At 36.5% G+C, this 24574-nt stretch overlaps 1 protein-coding gene across 1 annotated transcript in view; it reads right to left on the bottom strand.

Annotated features, from left to right (window-relative positions):
• The window catches only part of VEPH1 (ventricular zone expressed PH domain containing 1), a gene marked incomplete at its 5' end in the record, with an annotated part of 113425 nt that overhangs the window by 51062 nt on the left and 37789 nt on the right, over nucleotides 1-24574 (bottom strand). Inside the window, 2 exons of the mRNA XM_083364603.1 lie at nucleotides 2525-2919; nucleotides 13264-13484. Of these exons, the coding sequence (XP_083220729.1) occupies nucleotides 2525-2919; nucleotides 13264-13484 (616 nt within the window). The remainder of the gene's footprint in view (nucleotides 1-2524; nucleotides 2920-13263; nucleotides 13485-24574) is intronic.

Here is a 24574-nt window from a genome sequence, read left to right as displayed (position 1 = left end):
GCATTCAGGCAGCAAAGGGTGGGCAGTCAAGTAGACCCAAACTGGTGATTGGAACTGCCCAAAGAAGCAACTAATCAAGCCGACCAGGCAGATTCTTCCATGCAAGCTGCCTGGTTAAGTGGTTGGAATGAGCCTGGGCAAACAGCCAGACAAGTGGCAACTGGCCAGAGCATCTGTGAGAGCTGGATGCAGCAGGTGAGCATAAGTGATCCAAGTTAAATTTGATCTTGTTGGACCCGAGGAAATGTACAAGGTCCTTGGGACTATAAATGAAATCACCAGTGAACTAGATCCATGCCCTTCCTGGCTGGTCAAGGCCACCTGGGAGGTTACATGTGGTGAGTCTTAACTATGATTAATTCATCTTTGAGAGATGGGGTTCTCTTTAAAGAGTCCATGGGGTGCCCTCTCCTGAAGAAGCCATTGCTAGATCCTACCATGCTGGATAATTTTCTTCAGTCTCCCATATCCCCTTCTTAGGAAAAGTGTTGAGAAGGTGATGGTGCTAGAGCTCCAGAGAGTCCTGGATGAAACAGATGGGCCCCTTTCAGTCAGGTTTCACGTTCAGATGGAATGGAAACAGTATTTTGTATGATCTCTGGCAGGAGCAGGGTGGGATAATGCACTCATCCTTGTTCTTCTTGACCTCTCAGTGACTTTTGATATTATTGATCATAGTAACCCTTTGGGTCAGCTCCAAAAGTTGGGGATAGGAGAAACAGTTTTGTACTGGTTCATCTCCTTCCTCTTGGGCTGGACCCAATCAGTGCATAACTTCTATGTGAGGCTATTCTTGGCATGTAACCCTGGTGATAGTTGGTGTCCTGAGTGCTCCTTCCATCTTTTAATCAAAATTTTTATCTCTGTTCTTGTTTCTTATTTTGTTTTAAACTCTTTTAATTATGTCTTTTTATATAGTTTTATGTTCCTTACATAACAAGATGGGTAGTGTCTAAATTTGATAAATAAAATAAAAATAATAAAATAAACCTTCTCGAACCTGTTGAATACCAAATATATTAGACCTCAAAAGGTGTAGTGATTAAGATGTAGACTAGACTTTGGCTTTCCCCACTTCTATCCTATCCTCCACTATGAAAGCCCAGGCAGATTTGGGGTAGTCACTCTCTCACTTCAAAATATGTCCCAGGAGTTTAGTATCGGGGAAGATAGTTCTTTGTAGTACATGATGGAAAAGCAGAAAAATAAGAAAGTAAATAAATAAAATAATCTCCAGTTAGTATACTCTGTGACCACAATGGCTAGAAAATATGAAAGTTGTAGATCAGTTCACTTGGAGAGCACCAATCTTAGAAGTTTAATCTAAGTTTGGAGTCTCATCAAACCAGTCTTGCAGATTTTTGAATGAAGCAGAAAGCTGCCACAGAACTTTGCTCGATAAAGAGGCAAGAGTGGGAAGATGCTTTTTTAAAAAAATTGCCCAGCCCTAGTTTAATGCACAGATGTCCCCAAGATATGCAGAATACTCTGTTCGGAACATTCTAAGAAACTGATGGAAGACCTCAGAAATCAGGCAAATGTAACTTGTTAACTGGTCCATAAGTCTAAGGACACTGAAGTGTGAAAGTACTTATTATCCTGGGTTTAAAATGTTGATGCTTAGAGGGGGCTGGTTAGTGGCTCAGATGAATCTCTTAAGGCAGGGCTTTTCAACCAGTGGTACGGGTACCACCTGTGGTACATTGGCACCTGGCAGGTGGTACATGACCATCCCAGAAAAGTGGTAGCGGGGGAGGGGAATGAGCTGAACTGGTGGTAGCACCACACAAGCTTGAGCAAGAGATGGCTGGAGCTGCAGGGCTGTCAGGACTCAGTGGAAGCACCAGGATCAGTGCTTCTTTGGGGTTGTCAAGGCTTAGCGGAAGTGCCAGGATCAGCGCCAGGCTCCAGCTGGAGCTTGGCGCTGATCCTGGCACTTCTGCTGAGCCCAGAAGAAGGGCTGATCAGCTGGAATGTTGCAGCATCTCCAGAGTCTTGTGATTTACATTCAGATGCTTGGCAACTGATTCATATTTATGATGGTCACAGTGTCCCAGGGTCATGTGAAGTGACCAAAAGCTACTGCAACCACCCAGGAGATGGGGGAATAAAAACCAACCCCACCCCACCCCACCCCCACCGCCAATCCTCAAAAGAAATGCTCACAACAATGAAAACCTCAGACAGGAGGAAGAGCGCCGCTGGGCGGGCAGGCAGGTGTCTTGCTTGGCTGTGGCTTGGGGGCACTTTTTTCAGTGCCATTGTAACTTCAAACAATCACTAAGCAAACTCTTGTAAGTCGAGGACTACCTGTACTTCATCACTTTTTTCCTTTTTTTTTGGCCATCAGGTTTTTGACACCTTGCTAGGCAACTGGTGATACTCGGATGTTGCCATATCCTAAAAGTGGTACAATGGGTGAAAAGGTTGAAAAGCCCTGTCTTAAGGTACTTTTTTTAAAAAAAGAAATGCACCATGTTTGTTTTTCTTTTTTTCTTTTTGTTCAAAATTTGAGATCACTTACCTTCTATAAGACACTCGTCTGGGAATGGAATTTTCTTCCCCATCTCCATGACATATGCTTTCACTTTAGAGAGATTTTCTTTTAAGTGAAAAAAAAGCTTATCTTGATACTCCATGGGATTCTTTATGGTCTTTGGGTTCTCTTCATGGCAGTTTTCTTTAACAGGTTCTGGCAGTTTCTCTGGTTCTGAACATTTGATACTTGGGCGTGAAAATGAGGATTGTTCCAGCTGGGACTCTTCAGAGCCTGTACTGGAAGGCAATTTGTCGGTTTCTTGGCTCAAATACAGATCAGTGAAAGAGATGCTGGCTGTAACATCTCCATTCTCCCCTTCTCCTTTGCTGTCTGCATGGATATCCTTCATATGACCAGCATGCACTACTAAACTTTGGGACCTGCAGTGTAAACAAAGAATGGACTAATGGTTTGGGAATGGAGGCAAAATAGCCTAGGGACTCAATTCAGATGATCTGTGGCCAAAATGGTTATTTCAGGGGAAAGAGCAGTTGCTTATTCTAAAGACTTGCTTATCCTATGTCCAGATATGGAGTTGTATTTTTTAATACAAAGTAGACTGATTAAAATATGATCCCTTTTCTCCTTCTACAGCTTTAGGTGCAGATTCTGCTTGATATATAAAGAATTATATTTCCACTTATGCTTTATTTGCATAAGGGGCAAAAGCATGTTTGCCCTGTTGGTAATGTTATTGCCATTGCCTTGGTGAAGTTGCTCTGCCTTTTATAAAAAGAAAGGATTTTTTTAACCTTTCTGAGGGCTTGCAATATAGCAGGAAAAGTGAAAGCAGAGGTGAAAACAGCTGGCAGGATATGAAAAAGAGGAGGGCGGGATCTCATGTAAAAGCTAGAGATGTCACAGTAATCAGCGGTAGTTTAATTCAAACTACAGATTACATGGGAACTGAGCTGGGATGTCCTTCATTTATTTTGTTTCTCCAAATGTATAACAAAGCAGGCAGAAATATGTTCTTATATAAATAATTTAAAATGCTTTTATCAAAGATTCATTCCTGTCAAAACATTGCATACTACCCACTATCTTTCTATCTGAATTTGCACACCCTAAAATTTTTCAGTTTTGTCATCTTAAGTAATCATCTATCCAAAAAACATAAATTCATTCATTTGCTCTAGTTTTATACTCCTTGTTGCAGCTCACAATCAATGTAACATTTGCCCTTGCTCTCAGCAAAATACTTTGGTATTATTGCCAAATACACATATTTTTTATGCTTCCAACCAATATATTGCATCTCTACTGTTACTACATGAATTCCTTACACATTTCATCATAAATATACTAAACAGCCAAGAGGGAATTGCAATTATCCATTCCATTTTTCCTGTCAAGTATACAGTGGCTACAGTATTCCTTGACTTACAATTGGTCACTTAACGACCTTTCAAAATTATAACGGTCTCGGAAAGAGCGCTTTGCATCTTGTAAAGTACTTTTGGACATCATAAAATCTTGTGTGTGCCCTACATTGGTTACATGACCAGATTTCAGGCACTTAGCAACCAGGATGCATTTATGTCTGATTGCAGCTTTGCATGGTCTCATGATTGTGAGTTGCAATGGGTTTTTTTGCCATTTTTTTGCAGTTACTGAAAAAATACACCTACATGGGAGAATGAATTTGCTCAATGACCATTTGATTAACTTAACAACCATATGATTTGGACTTATGACTCTGTCATTTGCTTAACAACTGCCATAAAATGGTAGAAAAAAATTAGGTCTGTTCACATAAGTGCCTCAACAAATGTAGTGACTTATGACCAAAATTCCAGTCCCAGTTGTAGTCATAGGTTGAGAACTTATGGTACCAGGTCTTTGATACACTAATTTTCAGATTTAGGCTGCTGTTACATTAAACAATCTTTATCTTCTCATATCATAATACAGTATTATCTGTACACCAAAGTATATAAACATCCATTTCCCAGAAAACATACCATGGATATTCCTTATATATTGATTTATAACATAGACTATTCTAGGATCAGGGGCCCCTATTATGATCATTCATGCCTTTAAGACCTTCAGATTGGACTACTGCAATGCGTTCTACATAGGACTCTCCTTGAAGATCACTCAGAAGCTTCAGCTAGTGCAGAATGTGGTGGCATTCTTATGTGACATTATTGCACCAAGAGCTGCATTGTTTTCTGATATGCTTCCAGGTGCAATTCAAGGCACAATTTAAGGCAAACTCAAAGCCAAGAACTACCTTTAAAGTCCTTCATGGCTTGGGACCAATTTACCTATGCCTCTGTCCAATTGTTTCTATCTGTCCAGCAGGATGGGGTGTGCTGAAGGAGAGCTGACTGACAGGCTCCAGGAGGAGATCCTTACAATTAGCTGATGCTTAATCAAGAATATTTTTCCTCCTTTCCTCCTGTTTTTCTATATTATGCATTCATATACTTATCTTAATAAAATTTCCTGGACTCATAAAGACAGTATTTGGGCTGCTCAGTTCTTATCATCACTGGAAATAGTCATGCTACAAGGTTGCACTTATTGGATTTTCTTTGACATGCGTGATTACATACCCAATTTTTAGTCTTATCAGTATATATGTGCCATTTTTTTTAGAAAAGAAGAAGGAAAAAGGGTAATTTTCTCCTGGGGTTTTTGTTCCTTTAAAAATCTCTTTGAACATATATATCCACATTGGAAAAAACAATTCTTGTCATGATATTTAGAAGAAGTAATTTTTGTTTCTGAACATTCTCAAATCAAGATTTTCAGATTTTTTTGTTTCTTCAAATCCATATAGGGTTTAGTTTCCTCTCTATTTCTCTCTCTCCCACTCTTACTCTCTCTCAATACTTTGGAACGTAAAATAGGTTAAACAAATAACTCGAAGCGATCTTATCCAGATCTGAGTTACTGACAAGAAGTCTGGATACAATTAAATGTCTGATGCCCACTGGTACTGTGTAACCTGGCTGTTCATTGAAATATTACTTTATACACACACATGTAGACACACAAACACACAAAACCCAATCAGCATGCAGCAGCGCTAATAGTTATTATTAAACCACCTATTTATTATACCTGTTAAACCTCAAAGTCTTCTTTACAAACCAAGCAACTATACCTACATACTTGGCAATGTTTATTTTCTCTCCAAAGTTGTAATTTTAACTTGAAGTTTTTTATCCTTTTCATCCCCAATCATAATAGATTTTAATAGATTCCCCCTGTGAAAGAGATTCTGTTTCAAGCAATATCTTCTATTATTGAAGAAGGAAAAAATCTGGGGGATTAAGAGTTATGTTTTTGTAGGAAATACAATTTTTTTAAAAAATGAAAATCTCTAAAACTCATGGACTTGCCAACATGTCTAAATCTCACAGACATGCACTTCATTCCAAGTCCAACTTTGGCCAAGTTCTTTCAAAGCATGATTAATTATTTGAAAAGTGAAAAAAAATCTATACTTTTTGCATTCTGCAATTGTTCACTACAATAATGTCCATTATATTTAACAGTTATTTCCTAAATGTTCTTATTTACTTTGCAAGTGGATCTTTTTCATACTATATGATTTTCAGCAAAAAGAGTACACATTAATTAATATAGAAGATAAATATATAATGTACCGTAATAGTAGCTTAAAACAACAGCTTGCTTAGCTCCAAATCTTATCTAGGTATTTCATGGCCGCATCTCTTTAGTTTAAAACAATCAGATATACTGCTCTGAACAGTTAATACTAAATAACATTATGAGTACAATGGTTCCAATAAGCTATGGCTTCTACACACTCCATAAATATTAATTTGTTCCTGTCTCTGGAGTGTCTAAAATGCACCTGGAATCTCTGAAAATGGCCTATGTTAATACTTCTTGTTGCAGCAAATTCCACAAATTAATTGTGCACCTTGTTTGACATCTCAAAACTCTTCAGCGGCAATCTATTTAAAAAAAAAACCAGCATTCCACAACTCAGCACACTAGAAAGGAAAGGAAGTTGAGATATAGACATTAAATCACCCCTGTTGTCATATGTAAAAAAAAAACCCAAACTAAATAACTGACAGACAGAAATGATTTTGAACCTTGGCAGGTGTGTTTGAAAACAGACACACAAATGTGCAGATGTATGGAGATATGTATGGAAATGTATAAACATATGGTCACAGTTGTAACCAGGAAGACCTTTGCGCAATTGTGAGTTGTGCCAGTTGTGCCCTTTCCTGGACCCACAATTCCTGCTCGCATTCACTCAAGTCCTAGTCTTCTCCTGTATCGACTACTGCAATGTGCTCTACATGTGGCTGCCCTTGAAACATATCCAGAAACTTCAATTGGTTCAAAATGCAGTGGTCCACATGGTTTTGTGCAGGGCTAGATGTGCACATGTCTTATCTTTCTTATGGGATCTGCATTGTCTGCTGATTTGCTTTTGGATCAAACTGACGATATGGATTGTCATCTTCAAATACCTAACATGGCTTGGAACTAAGTTATTTGAAGGACCTTCTTTTCCCAGTCACATCTACCTAACCCACTAGAATGGGGAGGCGGGGAATGCTAGGGGTCCCTTCTCCTAAGGAGATCCACCTAGCCAGATCAAGCAGAAGGGCCTTCTCCATGGTGGCTCTGTCCCTGCAGAACATCATCCCCACATAGATAAGACTGGCTTCTACTTTGATACACTTTTGCAAGGACCTGCAGACCTGCTTTTGCCAATGGGCCTGGGGACCCCAGAGTGGGATGGTAACCATCAGGTGGCTTATTTGATTGTTGTCACTGGGGGGGGAGGAGAATAAGGTTTTTTATTGTGTTTATATTGGGCTTTTATCTTTGTAAGGTTTGACTTGAACAACCATATAAATTCTTATAAATTTATATTTTTTTATAAATAAATATAAAAGAGTCAGACCCTGAAAAGAAAATCAACAGATGGTTGGGTTGAAATTATCAGCACATACGCTGAACAAATATTTCACACTTTATATACACTGATATGCATTTGCTTTTACTTAATTTCAATTTCTGCCATTAAAGTCTCTTTAAAAGAAACCTTGGCACAAATGGTTCTCCATTACTAGATCCCAGTTCTAGACCTGGACTGAGGATAATGGGGTTTTTAATCTGGTTTTAAGGTTTTATTAATTGGGGCTATAGATATATTTTAATTTTAATATTTGTATTCTCTTGTATTTTATTGTTGTTAGCTGCCCTGACTCCTTTGGGAGATAGGGCGGCATATAAGTCCCACTAAATAAATAAACAAATAAATAAAACCCTGAGTGAAATCTAATACAACTGTGCTGAGTGTAGTTCCTAAATCACCTCAGATCAGAGGAGGAAATGTTTGTCACACCTGGCTGCTTTAAAGAGAACATTCAGTTCTACATTTAACTATAGATTACACTGTTCTCTATGGCTTAGCAGTCAATAAAATATGGAACTTGGCTTGTACTCTGCTATTTGGCTGACATTATACACATGGGATTCATGGCATATATGATTCTTTATTTTCGTGCCCCAAAAAAATTTCTTATCCCTGGAGATATTTTTCAGGGGGTACAATAATATCTATGACTGGTCTATATCCATGGTGACCTTCTCAGCAACATGGCTTTCTTGGCAAGCTGTTTCCTGAAAGTGTAATTGCTCCAACCTTTTCATACTTGGACAGTTGGGAGATCTGTCTCATCTACTGACTGCTCTCAAAAATGAAAAACTAACAAAATTAATTACTGTTAAAAATTAAGACTGAATAGATCCCATTCCAAACATTTCTGGCAAAGAGTATAATGAATGCAGTCTGCTTTGCCAAGACTCTGGCACTGTGGAATCTGGAATAGATTTCATAATCATCACTGGGTATGCTCAGAGAGCTTCACAAACATAAATTCAGAAAGGTAGATCCGCATTCTGCATATGCAGGAGAGATGGTCACACAAGGATTTGCATACATTCACCTACTCCAAGGCTTAATATAATTGGGGTTTATTATATTGCATTTTGTGGGTATCTGTTCTTTAATGTTCTACCCTCCCTAGCCATTTTCATTAAAGGAAAATATGTTTTACAAAAAAAAATCTATGTGCAGTGATTTTAATATTTCTGGACAAGCTTTGACTATTGAGCCAACACGCGTAGTGAATTCAAATAGGAATCTTGCTAAGAACGTAGAGGCACATTGCTCTAGTCCTGCAAAATATCTTGTATGGGATTATTTCCAAAAATACAATATCATTGTGCATTTCCAACAATTCAAATTTTTCTTAATTACTATGCTAATTAGGGACAAAGGAAGTAAAAATAAAAGATGTAAGGACTGAAAGAGCCAAATTAAATATGCCAGATCAAGCCTCTCCTTTTTAAAAAAAAACACAAAACATTTAACTATTAAGTAACACGAATATGGAATGATAGCAATCAACACTGCATGCCTTGTTATTCTCAAGCACCAAGATATGAATGTTTCAGTAGATCAGCATTTTCTGTTTGTTGTTAAGTTTACCATGCTTGATTTCTAAGATGAAATCATTATATCATGTTCATTTTCTTTAAAAAGTAAGCTCTTCAAGCTGAATAACCTGCATCATTGAGATAAATTGTGGCCAGGGCATTTTAGTGCTGAATGGTTTTAATTATAAGATGGTTTTAATTACATCAGATATATAAAATTCTTGATGTCCAAGAATTCAGATCTATATTACTGTACAAAACTTCACTTCCTGTGGTACAAAAATATTCCTAAAGGAATGAAATTATTCTTGAAATGCATATATTCAAAGCATATTTGTTAATGCAAAACTTTGAATCTGATCAAAATCAGCCTACTTCAAATGTTACAGGAAGCTCACATGGAAGATACTTGTTCTTTGGATCTAACAAGCTCTCCATGTCTGCTTCTGGCATGGTGAATTCTGCCATTTCCAAACATAGAATAACTGTCACAGATGATGGTTGAGAAGTTGTAGATTAATCCTGATGCATAATAGTGCAATAATATGACACCAGCTCCTACACCTAATGGTGCAATAACCAATACAGCAAGATGGTCGTTTCCATTTTCCATTTCTTCAGAAACCTCACTGCAATAGCTAGAGGAGATCCTGTGTTAAAGAGGCTTTTCCATGAACTTAAATTTGTTTGAGAAATCTTGAACCATATGGAGCAAACTATGATCTGCCAGGAGTTGCTGTACTACAATTCCTAATTCCTCTCCATTGGTCAGATTAGCTTCTGGGACACACAGTTCATCAACATCAGGAAAACTATTCTATTGGAGGATCCTTGTTCAACCCTCTTCATCCACTTCCTAAACTACATATTTCTATTAAAGATGTGGGTATTTTCTTGGTCTGTTTTAATTTGAACTGTTCTCTTTTTTACTTTTTTTTTTTTTTGCAAACTGTTGTTTTCTTTCTTTTCACTCCATACAAAATCTTTCGGTCTCATTTTTTCGACTATAGTTATATGCATGTTTCCTTCATATGTAGCCTCTTTCACTTCGTTGTACCATTTTTTCCAGACTTTCATTAACACAGCTTCTCACATTTCTGTAGCACTCTGCAACGTAATTCTTTTCATTCCATTTCAAGCAGCTTCCATATCCTTTTTTTCTACATTCATTTTTCCTCCAATCTATTTGGAGATTAATTTACTTTCTCATAGTTGCATTTTCTATTCCTGCAGTTGTTATATCTTCACTCTGCTGTTTTCAGTTATTTCCTCTTTCCAAATCCATTTAACCCCAAGATCCATTCTTGACATCTTGACTGATTATAAGCATTCTACACATGCCTCAAAATTGGTGAATGATGATTTACAAGACAGCCTCTTGTCAATTATAGAGCCTATTTTGTACATATTAATGCATGCCTTTATCAGCTGTGCCTGCAATTGTAGAGTACAGACTAAAATCTGCTAAATGCTATCCTTATCTATCATTAGCAGAAAGTGCTGCATATGGAACAGATATGATTAAGGCTGGACATATAGTCTATATCAGTGTTTTTCAAACTTAGCAACTTTAAAATGTATGGATTTCAACTGGGGAATTCTGGATATTGACATCTATATGTCTTAAAGTTGTCAAGCTTGAAAAGCACTGGCATATATTGTCCCTATATTATTATTATTATTATTATTATTATTATTATTATTATTATTATTATTATTATTATTATTATTATTATTATTATTATTTTAAAAAAACGTTGCTCAGAGTTGAAGTCAAGCATTTTTTCCTAATAAAATTAAAGGAATCAAAATTCTAATTTTGACAAGATCACTTTTTACTACTATTTTCTTGTATGAACACCCCACCAGATATTAGGAAAGTGGTTAAAACAGGTATTTGAAGTGCTGTTGAAGTTATATGCACTGAGTTTGAAATATACAATACAGTTTTTAAAAGTTCAATAAGCTGTACTAATTTAAAGGGTCAAATTTCTGAATATGATTCAACATTCACCAAAGTGTTTATGAAGCTAAGCTGCATAGAGCTAACAGAACAGCTCTCTGCTTAGTAACAGCTTAGTATCCTGCATTAATGATAATATACTTCAGTGTAAAGTGAAATAAAACATTTTCTAGGAGTTTAAGATATTAAATATTAAACAGGGAGCCTAGAGGTTGTTGCTGTACTCATATCAATTTGAATAGACTTCTGAGACTTAAAATCCAAGTACTCTCCCGTAGCTAAAGTTTAATGGATTTAATAAAATAAATCTGAAAAACATCTGCTAGTCTGATATAAACTGATGTTAATAGTTGGTAATAAGCCAGTACTGTTCCACTGTTACTCTTAAACACATCTTGCAACCTCAAACAATGCTTAAAAACTGAAATACTGTAAAATATATATTTTGATATCAACATATTTTGATTGTGTCCATGGCCAATAATGACCAATAAGTCAGTCCAGTGAATCAGTAATTATTAAAGTGGTCTACACAATGTAAAAACACTATTTTTCTGCATATCATGAATGAAAAGAAAATCCCTATTAAATAAATGGTTCCTTAATTTAGTTTTAAAAGCTAACTTTAATTTTGATAATAAGATTGATTTCTTTATGCTGCGGGTTATTTCATATAAGGAGCAATTTCTGTATATACTCTATATTTCACAATTAAAGCAAACCAACATAACATAATCAAAATGGAACATTTATTTTGATTATTAATGAAGGTGTAAGCTATGAACGGGGTGGCTCAGTGGGTTAGGACGCTGAGCTTGTCGATCAGAAGATCAGAAGATCGGCAGTTTGGCGGGTCAAATCCCGAGTGCTGCGTAACAGAGTGAGCGCCTGTTACTCGTCCCAGCTTCTGCCAACCTAGCAGTTCAAAAGCACGTAAAAATGCAAGTAGAAAAACAGGGACCACTACGGTGGGAAGGTAACAGCGTTCCGTGAGCCTTTGGCGTCTAGTCATGCTGGCCACATGACCACGGAGACGTCCTCAGACAAGCACTGGCTCTTCGGCTTTGAAACGGAGATGAGCACTGACCCCTAGAGTTGGAAACGACTAGCACGCATGTGTGGGGGCACCTTTACCTTTATCTTTAAGCTATGAAATTCTGTAGCAAATTATGAATTTGTTCTGATAAAAATTTTATTTTAAGATTCCAAATGAAAGCTCCTTGCATTACAATATTTTCATCTAATGTTAAAAAAAATCTGAGAAAAACTATTTAAAATTTTACTTTCTGGAACATGAAATCTATGCATGGTCAGACATGTTTAAGTATTGTGTGATATGAAAAAATGTGCTATTTAGACAAATGGTGAAGAAGAATTATTCAAGCACCTCTTTGGGAGCTTTTTAGGTTCATGCAACTGCTTAAAAATCCATTCCTGTTTGCTGCATCATCAAGCATAAACAAAAATTCTATCATGACAACCAGAATAACACACATGCAAACACACATGCAGAGACAGTCACAAGCAGTTTCTGAAGCAAACAAATGCAGCTGCTGATCACTTCAAAGAGAATGAAGAACACTTTCAAATGCTTTGCATAGTCCTAATCAATTGTTAACTCTCCAGTACAAAAATAATATGAATAAAGAATTGTATTTTCATCTATAAAAGGAAGTGAATGAATGTCCACTTAATATACATATACACATACATATACAGACACAGAAACATACACACATATGCGTGTGTGTGTGTGTGTCTGTGTGTGGCTTTGTAACATGACTATAGTGATGAACAGAAATTCAGGCATTTGTTGGCCTAATTTTCAAAACTCTTTGTAAGAAATAACTTTAGGTCTCCGCCATGAGATAGCTGTCCCTTTTTTGCAATTGGCTACTTGGGAGAACTTGTTGGAAGGTTCTAGCAGGATTGTTCAGCTATCCAATATCTTTTTCTGAAGAATGGTATTCTCAATCATCCGGGATGCCTGTCTTCTACCGACTGTCCACCTTTGAGACTGATCCACATGAAGCTATAAAGGAGGAAGGGGACACCTGCTTACCCAGTCAGATCAGCTGGATTAACTCTGGCAAACAGAGTGATTGACAGATGTGGCAGCCGGATCACTTTCACATCTATACTATGACACAAATTCTTACCAGTCTATGATTGGCAACCAAATACTTTAGGTTGGTTTCTGATAGTTGGACCAATATGTTAAATACAAACATGGTATCTTTTAGCTTAGCACAAATATTAAAATGCTACATCACAGGTCCTCAGGATAAAAAGATGAGAGGTTTGATTTTACCTGCATTCCGACCTTGTGTTGTTTTTCAGCTGTTGGATGAGATGTTTAGCTACAGCAGTGAAACTGTTACTCATACGATAAATATCTCTGCTTTGGATACCCAAGATGTTGGAGAAGGTGTCAGTGATGTATTTGATCTCCAGCAAAATGATATGATGGAAAGAATGTTCCATGTTGGCCAGCTGATTAAGCAAATAGATCAGGCAGATCCGAGCTCGTTCCTATTTAGAAAAAAAAAGGAGTTTAAAATAGATAATACTGTTAAAAAGTTGAGTTAACATTGTTTAAGGGAAGGGAGTGGGGGGTGGTGGTGGTGGAAAGAACCCAGAGCTATTTTGCTAATTGTTTTCAGTTCACTTTAGAAGGTACATTGTTATGGACTTGTGCAAAATAAACATGTTGTACAGAGAGGGAAACTTTTATCCAAATAATAGAAACACAATACATTTAGAACTTGTTTAAAATTTTAAAGAATGCAACGTTTTTACTACATTCCCCTAATATTTTCTTCATTGTATAGGAACTAAATAGAATGGGAAAAACTGGAAAAAGATAAACTATAAAAGGTGGATGTTGGGTTTCAGTGACAAATACAAATAATTGGAGAAAAACAAGTCTGCAAATAACCTGGCCTTGTGCTATGAAGGGTGATGTAGGTAACAACCAGTACCTTGAATGTTACTCCTAATAGGAATCAGTACAGCTCAAGAAGTAGTGGTGTTGCATGGACCTAGCAAAATCCACCCACAACTATAGGTACTATTGCATTCTAGACTAACTGCAGCTTCCACATGGTTTTCAAGTGTAATCCCAAATAGATCATCTTGATATTTCATCATCTGCCAACAGATAGGTTTATAAGAAGTACAGCTTTGTTTCAGGAACAAAATATGAGTGTAACAGTTACAGAGTTTATCAGTTTTCATTTACATGTCACAATAGTTGGTAGTTTGACAGCAGACTTTATAAACTTGGCTAGATATCTTATTAAGGGTGTATGAAGCAAAACCTAAATGCTAATTTAAACATTCCGTAGTGAATGAACATGTTACCATATAAAACAGTATCACACATGCACATCTACAGCTGGGAGCTTGTCAACCCAAACCAAGTAAGGAGAAATTTTCTAACAGTGAGAACAATTAATCAATGAAATACTTGTTTCCTGGGATTGTGGGTCCTCCATTACTGGAGGTTTTCAAAAATAGGCAGAACAACCAAGACAGAACAAACGAGATGGTATAAGGTCTCCTGCCTTAAACAGAGGGTTGGACTAGATTAGAATATCCCCGAGGTCTCTCCCTTTCCTATGATTCAGTGTTCTATCCCACCCAGCAGCAAAAAATACTTATCAAGTGGGGAAAATATCTTCAGCATGGCAAACTATTCATATTCTTTTTTTTTAAAGAGAGCTATACAGAATGATTGGAATGGGGCACCAATTAAAATCTTTACATTTAAATAATAGTTAATAAATACGAATCAAAAGTAATGATTTTGTGTTATCTCAACTGTATGTGGCAGATGATATCGTCAGACGGATCAGTAAGCAAATAAAAGTGTAATGAGCATTATAAAAAAGCTATTTCCCAACAGTATTTGTAATTGATCCAAGTGGGAGGAAAAATTTCCATTGGTGATTTCCTACTTTGATCCAGCCAGCGGAAATCCATAAACATTGAAATTCTGCTGTTCATTTGTAGTGTGTTAAAGGATAATAATTGCACTTTTATAGGATATGCAATTAATAAACTCAAATCTCCAAATTCCTCTCATCAACTTTAGAGTCTTCCTCTTTAGCATAGCTAAGATTGAAAAATTCCTGGTAAAAGTGATGTTTTTATTTAGTATTGTTATTGTAGGCTGATTTTGAGGGTTGAAAGGATATGTTTATATTCTTTATAGGAAGCAGATTTTCCATTTTCATGGTATACAGTCACATTTGTTTATTGGCAAATGAAGTTAGCATAAAAACTAATTAAAATGTCTCATTTTGTTGTACTGTATAAAAATATTAGAAAACAACAGGAAAAAAAAAGAAAATGGGTAATCCTAAATTCAGTCTCGGGAAATTTATTGTATTGTCATTTCAATTGAAGGGTAAAACAATTTATTGTAAATATGAGTGAAATAATCAGGGTGTTATAAAGGCTGCTGATTTTTACTTTAGAGATGTTATGAAACAATTGTGACATTGTGTTAAAATTCCAGCACAATGATCCTGCCAAAATTAATTAAAACTGTGCCTTTACCATAATAACAGAACTGAAGCCAAAAATACACAAAGGACCTTTTCTTGTATGCCTCTTTTTATTTGTCTTTTTAAAGGTGAGCCCAGAATTAGAATGACTGAAGAAGCAACAAATAATGTGAGTTGCCAAGGCCACATACATGTGATGAGAATTTCAAAGGATTCTGATGTGCATCTTTCGAAAATACAACAGCTGTCTGGAACAGCAAAATGTCTTGGACAGGTTCTAGGTTAGCTTGCAAAAAAAGAATTAAATTGTAGTTCAGAAGATATAATTAACTCCCTGGAGTAAATTTAGATTAAATTAGTGGTGTTTTGTTCTACTGAAGTTAATGGGGACTGGAACTGTAGCTGTAGAAATACATCTGCAGGGCACCAGGTTAGGGAATGTGATTTTTTGGGGTACAATGATTTAAATGAGATGAAGTACAGTTGACTAAATTTGGATCCAATTTTACTATTAATACAATACCAACAGTACTGGCATATTTGTATGTTCAGTGGCTGATTAGCTCAAATTAGTAATCTATTATTGTTCCATGATATGGAATAATTATTTTGCAGTATCAACTATTGTTGTCTGGTTAGAATGTGTTAGACATTAGTCCATGATTTATTTTTACCAAGAGTATTTTCTTTCAAAAGAGGGAAAGTTAATATGAAGAAGAACTGCATAAAAAAAAGCTAAAAGAGGAGTTAGGGTTCTCAGTGTCAGTGTCCATTACCAAGAACAAAGTTTCACAACTTTCTAAAAAATATGACTGAAAATATCTGCAGTTGGTTTTGAGGGACCTTCTCAGCCTATTTCCAGGATTTAATATTTGAATTTTGGCTTCTTGCTAAAAAAAAGTGAACATTTTTATTTTATATTAATACTTGCTGTGGAAAGTTATAATTGTAGAGAAAAACATTTTTAATGGAATATTATTTCTTCTGCCTGAAAAATATAAAACAACTCATATATTCAAGGAGATGTGGACAGCCAATGATGCAAGAAATCATTTAATTACAATACAAAGCTATTTTAAGAACTTCATCATCTTTTAAAAATATAATCATTTTTGAGTGGAACTCGAATTCTGAATGCTATATCCGAATGCTGACCTGTCTTAATCCCAATTAACTTTCCATATCAGCCAAGCTTGGCAATATACTAAGGCAGTGTTTTTCAACCACTGTTCCGCGGCACACTAGTGTGCCGCGAGATGTTGCCTGGTGTGCCGTGGGAAAAATTGAAAAAACACTGACCTAGGAGACAGCGGTGAGAGGAGGAGGAGGAGGAACAGCCGCGGGCGGAGCGGCGCTGCAAGACTCTCTGGTGGGGAGCGCTGGGCACCGGAGCCTTGGCTAAGCTGACGGCCCTACTTCCCTGGAAGCAAAAGCCCGGGAAAAGAAGTGGGCTCGACCTCTCTAGGCACCAGGGCTCCACGGCAGCATAGCTCCGCCCCCTTCTCTGGCTTCGGAGGGTCTCTTGCTGAAGAGAGAGAAGCTGGGGAGAGGCGACCGGCTCGCTTATCAGAAGAGGACGGACGGGCGGCTAGCCCGGCTCGCCTGAGCTGTCGCGTGGTTGGTTGCCTGCAATGTTCGAAAAAGCTCTTCTTCCCCAGCACGCGCCGCTTACTCCTTACTCCCCGCGCGGCTGAGGATGCGAGACTCCCGCCTGATCGGCTGCCTGGCTCCGCTTTCTTTGCTCGCCGCGACCCCTCGCCCCAGCCCGAAATAGAGGGATCTGACCGCTTCGCTCTTGGAGGCTTCGCTTGCGTCTGAAAAATTACATGGCTGATTTTTTTTTTAACCTGTCCTTTTGATACGTTGCATGGAATTAAAATAAATAAATAAATAAATAAATAATAAAATGTCCTTTGGACCAAAGCAATTAAAAACCTTTGGGGTTCCCCCCCTCTGGAGTGAAGTGCTTTTGATGGTAAAGGTGAGAAAGAAAGAAAAAAGGAAGGGAAAAAAGGAGAAAGGGGGAAGGGGAAAAGGTAGGGAGAAAGAAAAAAGGAGAATAGAAAAGAAAGAGAGAGAGAGAGGAAGGGAGGAAGGAAGGAAGGAAAAAAAGCAGGAAGAAAAATTAAAAAGAAATGCAAGTAGCTTCCAGTTTCCACAACAAGTAGAAAGCAAGAAATTGAGAGAGGGAGGGAAAGAAAGTGGGAGAGAGAAAGGCAGGAAAGAAAGGAAGAAAGATAGAAAGAGAAAAGAAAGAGAAAGAAAGAAAGAGAAAAGAAGGAAAGAAAGAAAGAAAGAGAAAGAGAAAGAAAAATAAATGAAGGAGAAAAATGCAGAAAGAAAAATTAAAAAGAAATGCAAGTAGCTTCCAATTTCCACAACAAGTAGAAAGCAAGAAATTGAGAGAAGGAGGGAAAGAAAGTGGGAGAGAGAAAGGAAGGAAGGAAGATAAAGAAAGAAAAGAGAGGAAGAGAGGGAAGGAAGGAAGGAAGAAAGAAAAGAAGAGAAAAAAGAAAATACAGAAAGATAAATTAAAAAGAAATGCAAGCTTTCCTTTTCCTTCACAGCAAAAACAAACAAAAGCCCCAAAATAAAATAAAATAAAATAAAGAGAATAATAATAATAATAATAATAATAATAATAATAATAATAATAATAATAATAAGAAGAAGAAGAAGAAGTTGGAAGGGACCTTGGAAGTCATCTAGTCCAACCCCTTGAGAACACAGGCCATCCTCGACTTACAACCGTTCGTGTAGCGACCATGGGGAGGTCCAACGGTGCGGAAAACGGTGGAGTGCCTCGTGATTTTTTCATGAAACAAGTGTGCCTTTGCCCAAAAAGGTTGAAAAACACTGTACTAAGGCATATACTGCTTTTTTTTAATTTTAAAGAAAAAGTAAAAAGAAAGAAAAGAGAGAGAAGGAGAGAGAGAGAAAGAGAGAGAAAGAAAGAAAGAAAGAAAGAAAGAGAGGGAGGGAGGGAGGGAGAAATGCAGCATTTGCGTATATGCAAACATTTTAATGGTAACACTACTTCAAATATTTTAGTAAAGATTTTTAATGACATCTTGAGGAGGGGAGAATGATAACTGCACATAATTTCTTTAAAATGTAGAGAACCATCTTTTTTTCCTTTTGCATTCCAGAGATTAATCCATAGATTAACATTCATTTTATCATGCAAGATGGTATGTGAAAAATAATCTTAGTGTCAGAAGTTTGCAAATGGTGACCATGTGACCCCAGGACACTGCAACCCTCATAAATATGAATCAGTTGTCAAGCATCAAAATGTAAACCACGTGACCCTGGGGATGCTGCAACAGTCATCAGTGGAAAATGGTCATAAGTCAACAGTGGAAAATGGTCATAAGCCACTTTTTTCAGTGCTGTTGTAATTTTGAAAGGTCACTAAATGAACTGTTGTAAGTTGAGGTCTACCTGTATTACTCAAATGGACATTACCATCACCGCATGATTTTTTTTCCTCCTTGGCTTTCAGAAATATTATAGTGAAATAATATAAAATTATTTTACTATTTTAATGAATGTCCTACTCATTCATTATTCAAAAAAATAAAATTTGACAGATCAGCTGTGTTTATTTCATTATCGATCAATTTCCTTATGAATAATAAATAATATGACAAGATCACTGATCAGTCAATTTTCTTAAAAATAAAATTGTTTGTCATTTTGCTTTCAAATGATATTTAGTCTTAAAAGGTTAAAAAATACCACTTACACATATACAAAAGAGGTCTCGGCTAAATATATTTTTTTAAAGTGTGCTATAAAAAAATGGATGAGGAATTTCCCTTGTCATTTTCAGAAACTATTGGAGAAATTTTAATTAGCAGTTGCTTCTTGGTCTTATCCAGTCAAATTATGAAGAGAAATACTTTTAGAGTGGCTACTTGTGACTTCCCAATCGAAATACATCAATTAAAAAGACATGGATTTGCATAAAATGCTCATGAGGTAACTTATGCCTTAAAAAAAGCAAATTTAGACATATTATTATAGCTAAAATAAATATCTGTATCTCTCTGCAGTCAGGAAGATTGTGATTAGTTGAGCTTGCATGCTATTGTTCATTTTGCAATTTCAAAAGTCCTGTTCTTGTTTGAATTCTGAAATTATTACATAGTCCTCAGTAGAGAGCAGTATAAAATGAGGAATGTCAATCAATGGCCAAGTAGAAAGCAGTTATGTATAAACAAAGATGTTTTGTCACCTTGCTTAGGATTCAATTTCAATAATAGTCCAAGAGCCTTGGTGGAGCAGTGGGCTAATGCCTCCTTAAGTAACACCAGCTGCCTGCAATTAGTGCAGGTTCGCGTCCCACCAGGCTCAAGGTTGACTCAGCCTTCCATCCTTCCGAGGTAGGTAAAATGAGGACCCAGATTGTTGGGGGCAATTAAGCTGACTTTGTAATAATGCCGCTTGGGGTGTGTGTGAAAGCCCTAATAAGCAGGTATATACATAGAATGAAGGCTACTGCTAAGCTTGTAAGCCGCCCTGAGTCTTCGGAGAAGGGCGGGATATAAATGGAATTAAAATAAAAAATAAAATAAATTTGTTGTTACATTGATTAGAAGTGAAAGACTTATAAATATTTGTTTTAATTGTTATTGGTATTGTGTGTGAGTATACTGCAAGCTGCTTTAAAAGAAATTATTTGCAGAAAGGTTTCTAAATGAAGACATAGTTTAATTAAAAAATATCCATGGAACAATATTTGCCACAAAAATGAAGATGGTCAGGCATGGCAGAGTTATTTCACTGAATGTAGACGTGGTTTGGTTTTCATGAATTAGTGGAATGAAAATGAATTTTCATGAAAATGGTTATAATTTAAAGAGAATGTAGACCTCACTTATTCTTATAAACAAAACTTGAAAGCATTGTGGAATTGGCGCTTTCTACTAGAATTTTTGGATAAAACTTTGGAAATGATGGAAGAACATTTAACCCAAATCCCATTTCTTCCTTCTAATTCTGATACCAAGCCTGGTTTCCCAAGTGAATATGGTCTAACCATTCTTGAAGAACATTTTAGCTTGTGTTAAAATTTTATATTATATTCAGTGTGATTAAACTAAAAATATCATAATATTTTTAAAAGGCAGACTAGTCAGAATAGTTTATTGGTTGGTCTGAAGAAAGCTTGAAATCTGATTTATTGATTGTATCAAGCTGGTATTGACTCTTTGAGAGCACATGTCCAGAATGATCTATCCTTCAGACATTTGCGCCTATCTTTCCTGTAATTGAGTCCATCTACCTTGCTGTTAATTGTCTTCTTTTCTCTTTCCTTCCACATTTCCTAGCATTATGAACTTCTCAAGGGAGATGGTTAAAACAGAATAGGATAGGATAGGATGGAATGGAATGGAATGGAATGGAATGGAATAGAATAGAATAGAATAGAATAGAATAGAATAGAATAGAATAGAATAGAATAGAATAGGATAGGATAGGATAGGATAGGATAGGATAGGATAGGATAGGAATGGAATGGAATGGAATGGAATAGAATAGAATAGAATAGAATAGAATAGAATAGAATAGAATAGAATAGAATAGAATAGAATAGAATAGAATAGAATAACAGAGTTGGAAGGGATCTTGAAGGTCTTCTAGTCTAACCCCCTGCTCAGGCAGGAAACCCTACACCAAATGGTTGTCCAATCTCTTCTTAAAAACTTCCAGTGTTGGAGCATTCACAAGTTCTAGAGGCAAGTTGTTCCACTAGTTAATTGTTCTGTCAGGAAATTTCTTCTTAGTTCTAGGGTGCTTTTCTCCTTGATTAGATTCCATCCATTGCTTCTTGTCCTGCCTTCGGGCGCTTTGGAGAATAGCTTGAATCTCTCTTCCTTGTGGCATCCCCTGAGATATTGGAACACTGCTATCATTTCACCCCTAGTCCTTCTTTTCATTAAACTAGACATATCCGATTCCAGCAACCGTTCTTTATGTGTTTTAGCCTCCAGTCCCCTGATCATCTTTGTTGCTCTTCTCTGCACTCTTTCTAGAGTCCAGAATATAATAATTTGTGCTCCAGTGAGAATTCTGGATTGATTTGTTTTAATATGCATTTGTTAATTTTCTTGGTTATTTATGGCATTCTTTCCAGCATCAAAATTCAAAAACATCAATATTCTTTCTATCCTGCTTCCTCGAAGTCCAGCTTTCACATTCACATAGTGTCACAGAGAAAACCATTGTCTGCATGATTTTTACCTTTGTTAGTATAGACAAGCCATGGCATCTGAATAATTTTTCCAAGGCCTTCATTGATACCCTACTAAATGCTAGTAGATGATTTTGCCTTTGGAAGTAACAAGAGACTGAAGCATGTTGGTGCTACTTCAGGTAAATCTTCTACTTTCAGATTTGGGAAACTTTCTCTCTGCCTTCTCCTCTTGCCAATAATTACAAGCAAATGGAACTCTGAAGAACACCTGGATGAGATCTCTTTTCCTCCCATTTTCTTCTTCTTTTTGGGGAGGAAAACAAGCAAGATGAACAAGGATGCTGGAAATCAGCCTACTGACTGTCATCTATTCCAAATAAAACTGCTGCCTAAGATTTGGGGAAAGCCAGACAGAATCCTTGGCTTGGGATCATACTGGCAAGTTATCATGATGGGAATGTAACCAAATGAAATACTGAATGTACTGGATTAGAAATAGTATCCTGCATGACGCAGACAGTTCATTAAATCCAGAACTATAGATTCTAGGCTTTAGAGACATAATTTGCTACAGGGAAATTGGAGGCACATACTGCACAGAGGGATACAAATAAATAATTAATCCAATGGTTAATTATTTCCATTTCCTACAATGAACAGGAGCCAATCTGGAATGTTGGAAAATAATAATTTTGACTTTTGGGGGATAAATTAATCAACTGAATAGGGAATTTACTCTTCCAATTTATGGGCTTTGGTCCAGAATGTCCTTTGCACAAATGGACATTCTTTCTTTCTATGCAGAGGGTGTCTCAAATTTCTACAAGTATTATATCTAGTACCATTCCTGGAAGGAATTAAGGGGATGTAGCAGGAGGGAGATGAAAGAAGGTAAATAGAGGTCTGATGCACTTTTCCAAGTTATAGTTGCCAGAATCAGTACAATTAGAATCAGTAAGGAATATTTCATATCATGCCTAAAATACACAGATGGATACTTGGTAATGAAGCCTCTGAGAATCAGGAACTTACGCACTGCAGACGCATACTAATATCTGTGAATGGCTCTTTCTGGATATTTTGTTTTATTCTTTTTTCTTTCAACTGTCCTTTGAATGTTAGACCTGATAATCATTTTAAAGATAGTCAGTGGTTAAGACACCAGCTAGAAATCTTCCGAAATCTTGCCAATAAAATTGCAGGGATTTATCCAGGCAGTCACCAAGCATCCACATCAATTCAATGCACCAGAACAACAACAACCCCAAAGCAAAACACTTTAGAGAAAGTAAGGAAGCCTAGAAAGTAGCAAGGGATGAATCTGTCAGTTTTAATTTCTTCTATATTCAAAATGTCAATCTTCTTTTCTATCTATACATGAGGGTACTGGACATTTTGATCAGCACCATCAAATAAACAAGTTGAATAATCTCAGTCAACTCTACTAGAAGAACAGAAGCAAAAGAAAGGATAGAAACTCAGCAATGGCAGAGCTATACAGTAAAGAACTTTGGAAGGACCCCATCTGCAAGAAATTATTTTGTCTGTTGGTTTATTTGTCAAATTTATATGACCACCCATTTTAACCAAATAACTCAGGGCAGCTAACAGAAACATAAATGCAATATAATATAATTAAAAAATTGCCAAAGAAACCTCACAGTTTCTTTTATAAAAGACATAGTTGAGACATTATTAAACTGTTTCTAACAGCATAATGACAGAACATTTATACCAAGCTCTACAACACTTTGACCCCACCACCTAAGGAAGAAAGTCTTTCCAAGAAGCCAGGAGGATCAGACCTGTCTTAGGCAGAAAGTTGTTCCAGAAAGCAGACACCATCACAGAGAAGACATATCCTTTGGGTCCCAGCAGTTGACAGTGCTTCAACTGCCATGCCCACCCTGCTACACCTGGTAGGATGACCAGAAGCCTATAGAAATAGGTGGTCTCTCAAATAACTGTCCCCACATCATGTAGGCCCTTAAAGATAACAACCAGCATCACCAGTTCTGACATCTGATAAGGAGAAAGGCTGGAAGAGGACAGGATGAAATTATGAAATTGGCAGATTTTAAGACAGAAAAGGAATATAGCAAGGGTGAAGCTGTCTCTCCCTCTTATAATAATAATAATAATAATAATAATAATAATAATAATAATAATAATAATAATAATAATAATACAAAGAAGAAGAAGAAGAAGAAGAAGAAGAAGAAGAAGAAGAAGAAGAAGAAGAAGAAGAAGAAGAAGAAGAAGAAGAAGAAGAAGAAGAAGTAGTTGGAAGGGACCTTGGAGGTCATCTAGTCCAACTAAAAACCTATTTATTTGAACAAGCCGTCCTGGTCTGATGGGTTTGGGGTTTTAATTACTGTTTTTAAGTAATTTATTTATTGTATTTGGGCACTATGGTTTAATCTGTTTTTAATTTTTGTATTCTGTATTTGGTATTTATTGCCCTGTACACCGCCCTGAGTCCTTCAGGAGAAGGGCGGTATACAAATAAAATAAAATAAATAAACAAATAAACAAATAACCTCCCTGCTAAGGCAGGAAACCCTATACCATTTCAGACAAATGGCTTAGTGCTGATAAGACTCTTCTGACAGATTAAGCATAATAGAATCAAAATTTTTGTAATGGAGAAACTGCTTTGATGTCAGAAACACTTCCAGAGAATATTAATTAGCCAAGATAAATTCTAAAGCATTTGTAAAAGATAGCAGTTTAAACAGGATAACTATTACATAAAAGCTTAAACAGAAGACCACACAGGATATTGCAGGAAACAGTAAAGCAGATAAAATGTTAACACTGAAATGCAATAGAGTTTTAGTTTATTTAAACTTGCAATCAGTTCAAACAATATTAATGGCATGAAAGGCAAAGCTTTTCTATAATTTCTT

Source organism: Vipera ursinii, assembly GCF_947247035.1.
Source record: "Vipera ursinii genome assembly, chromosome: 5".
NCBI lineage: Eukaryota > Metazoa > Chordata > Lepidosauria > Squamata > Viperidae > Vipera > Vipera ursinii.
This window is presented reverse-complemented; position numbering and strand designations above follow the sequence as displayed.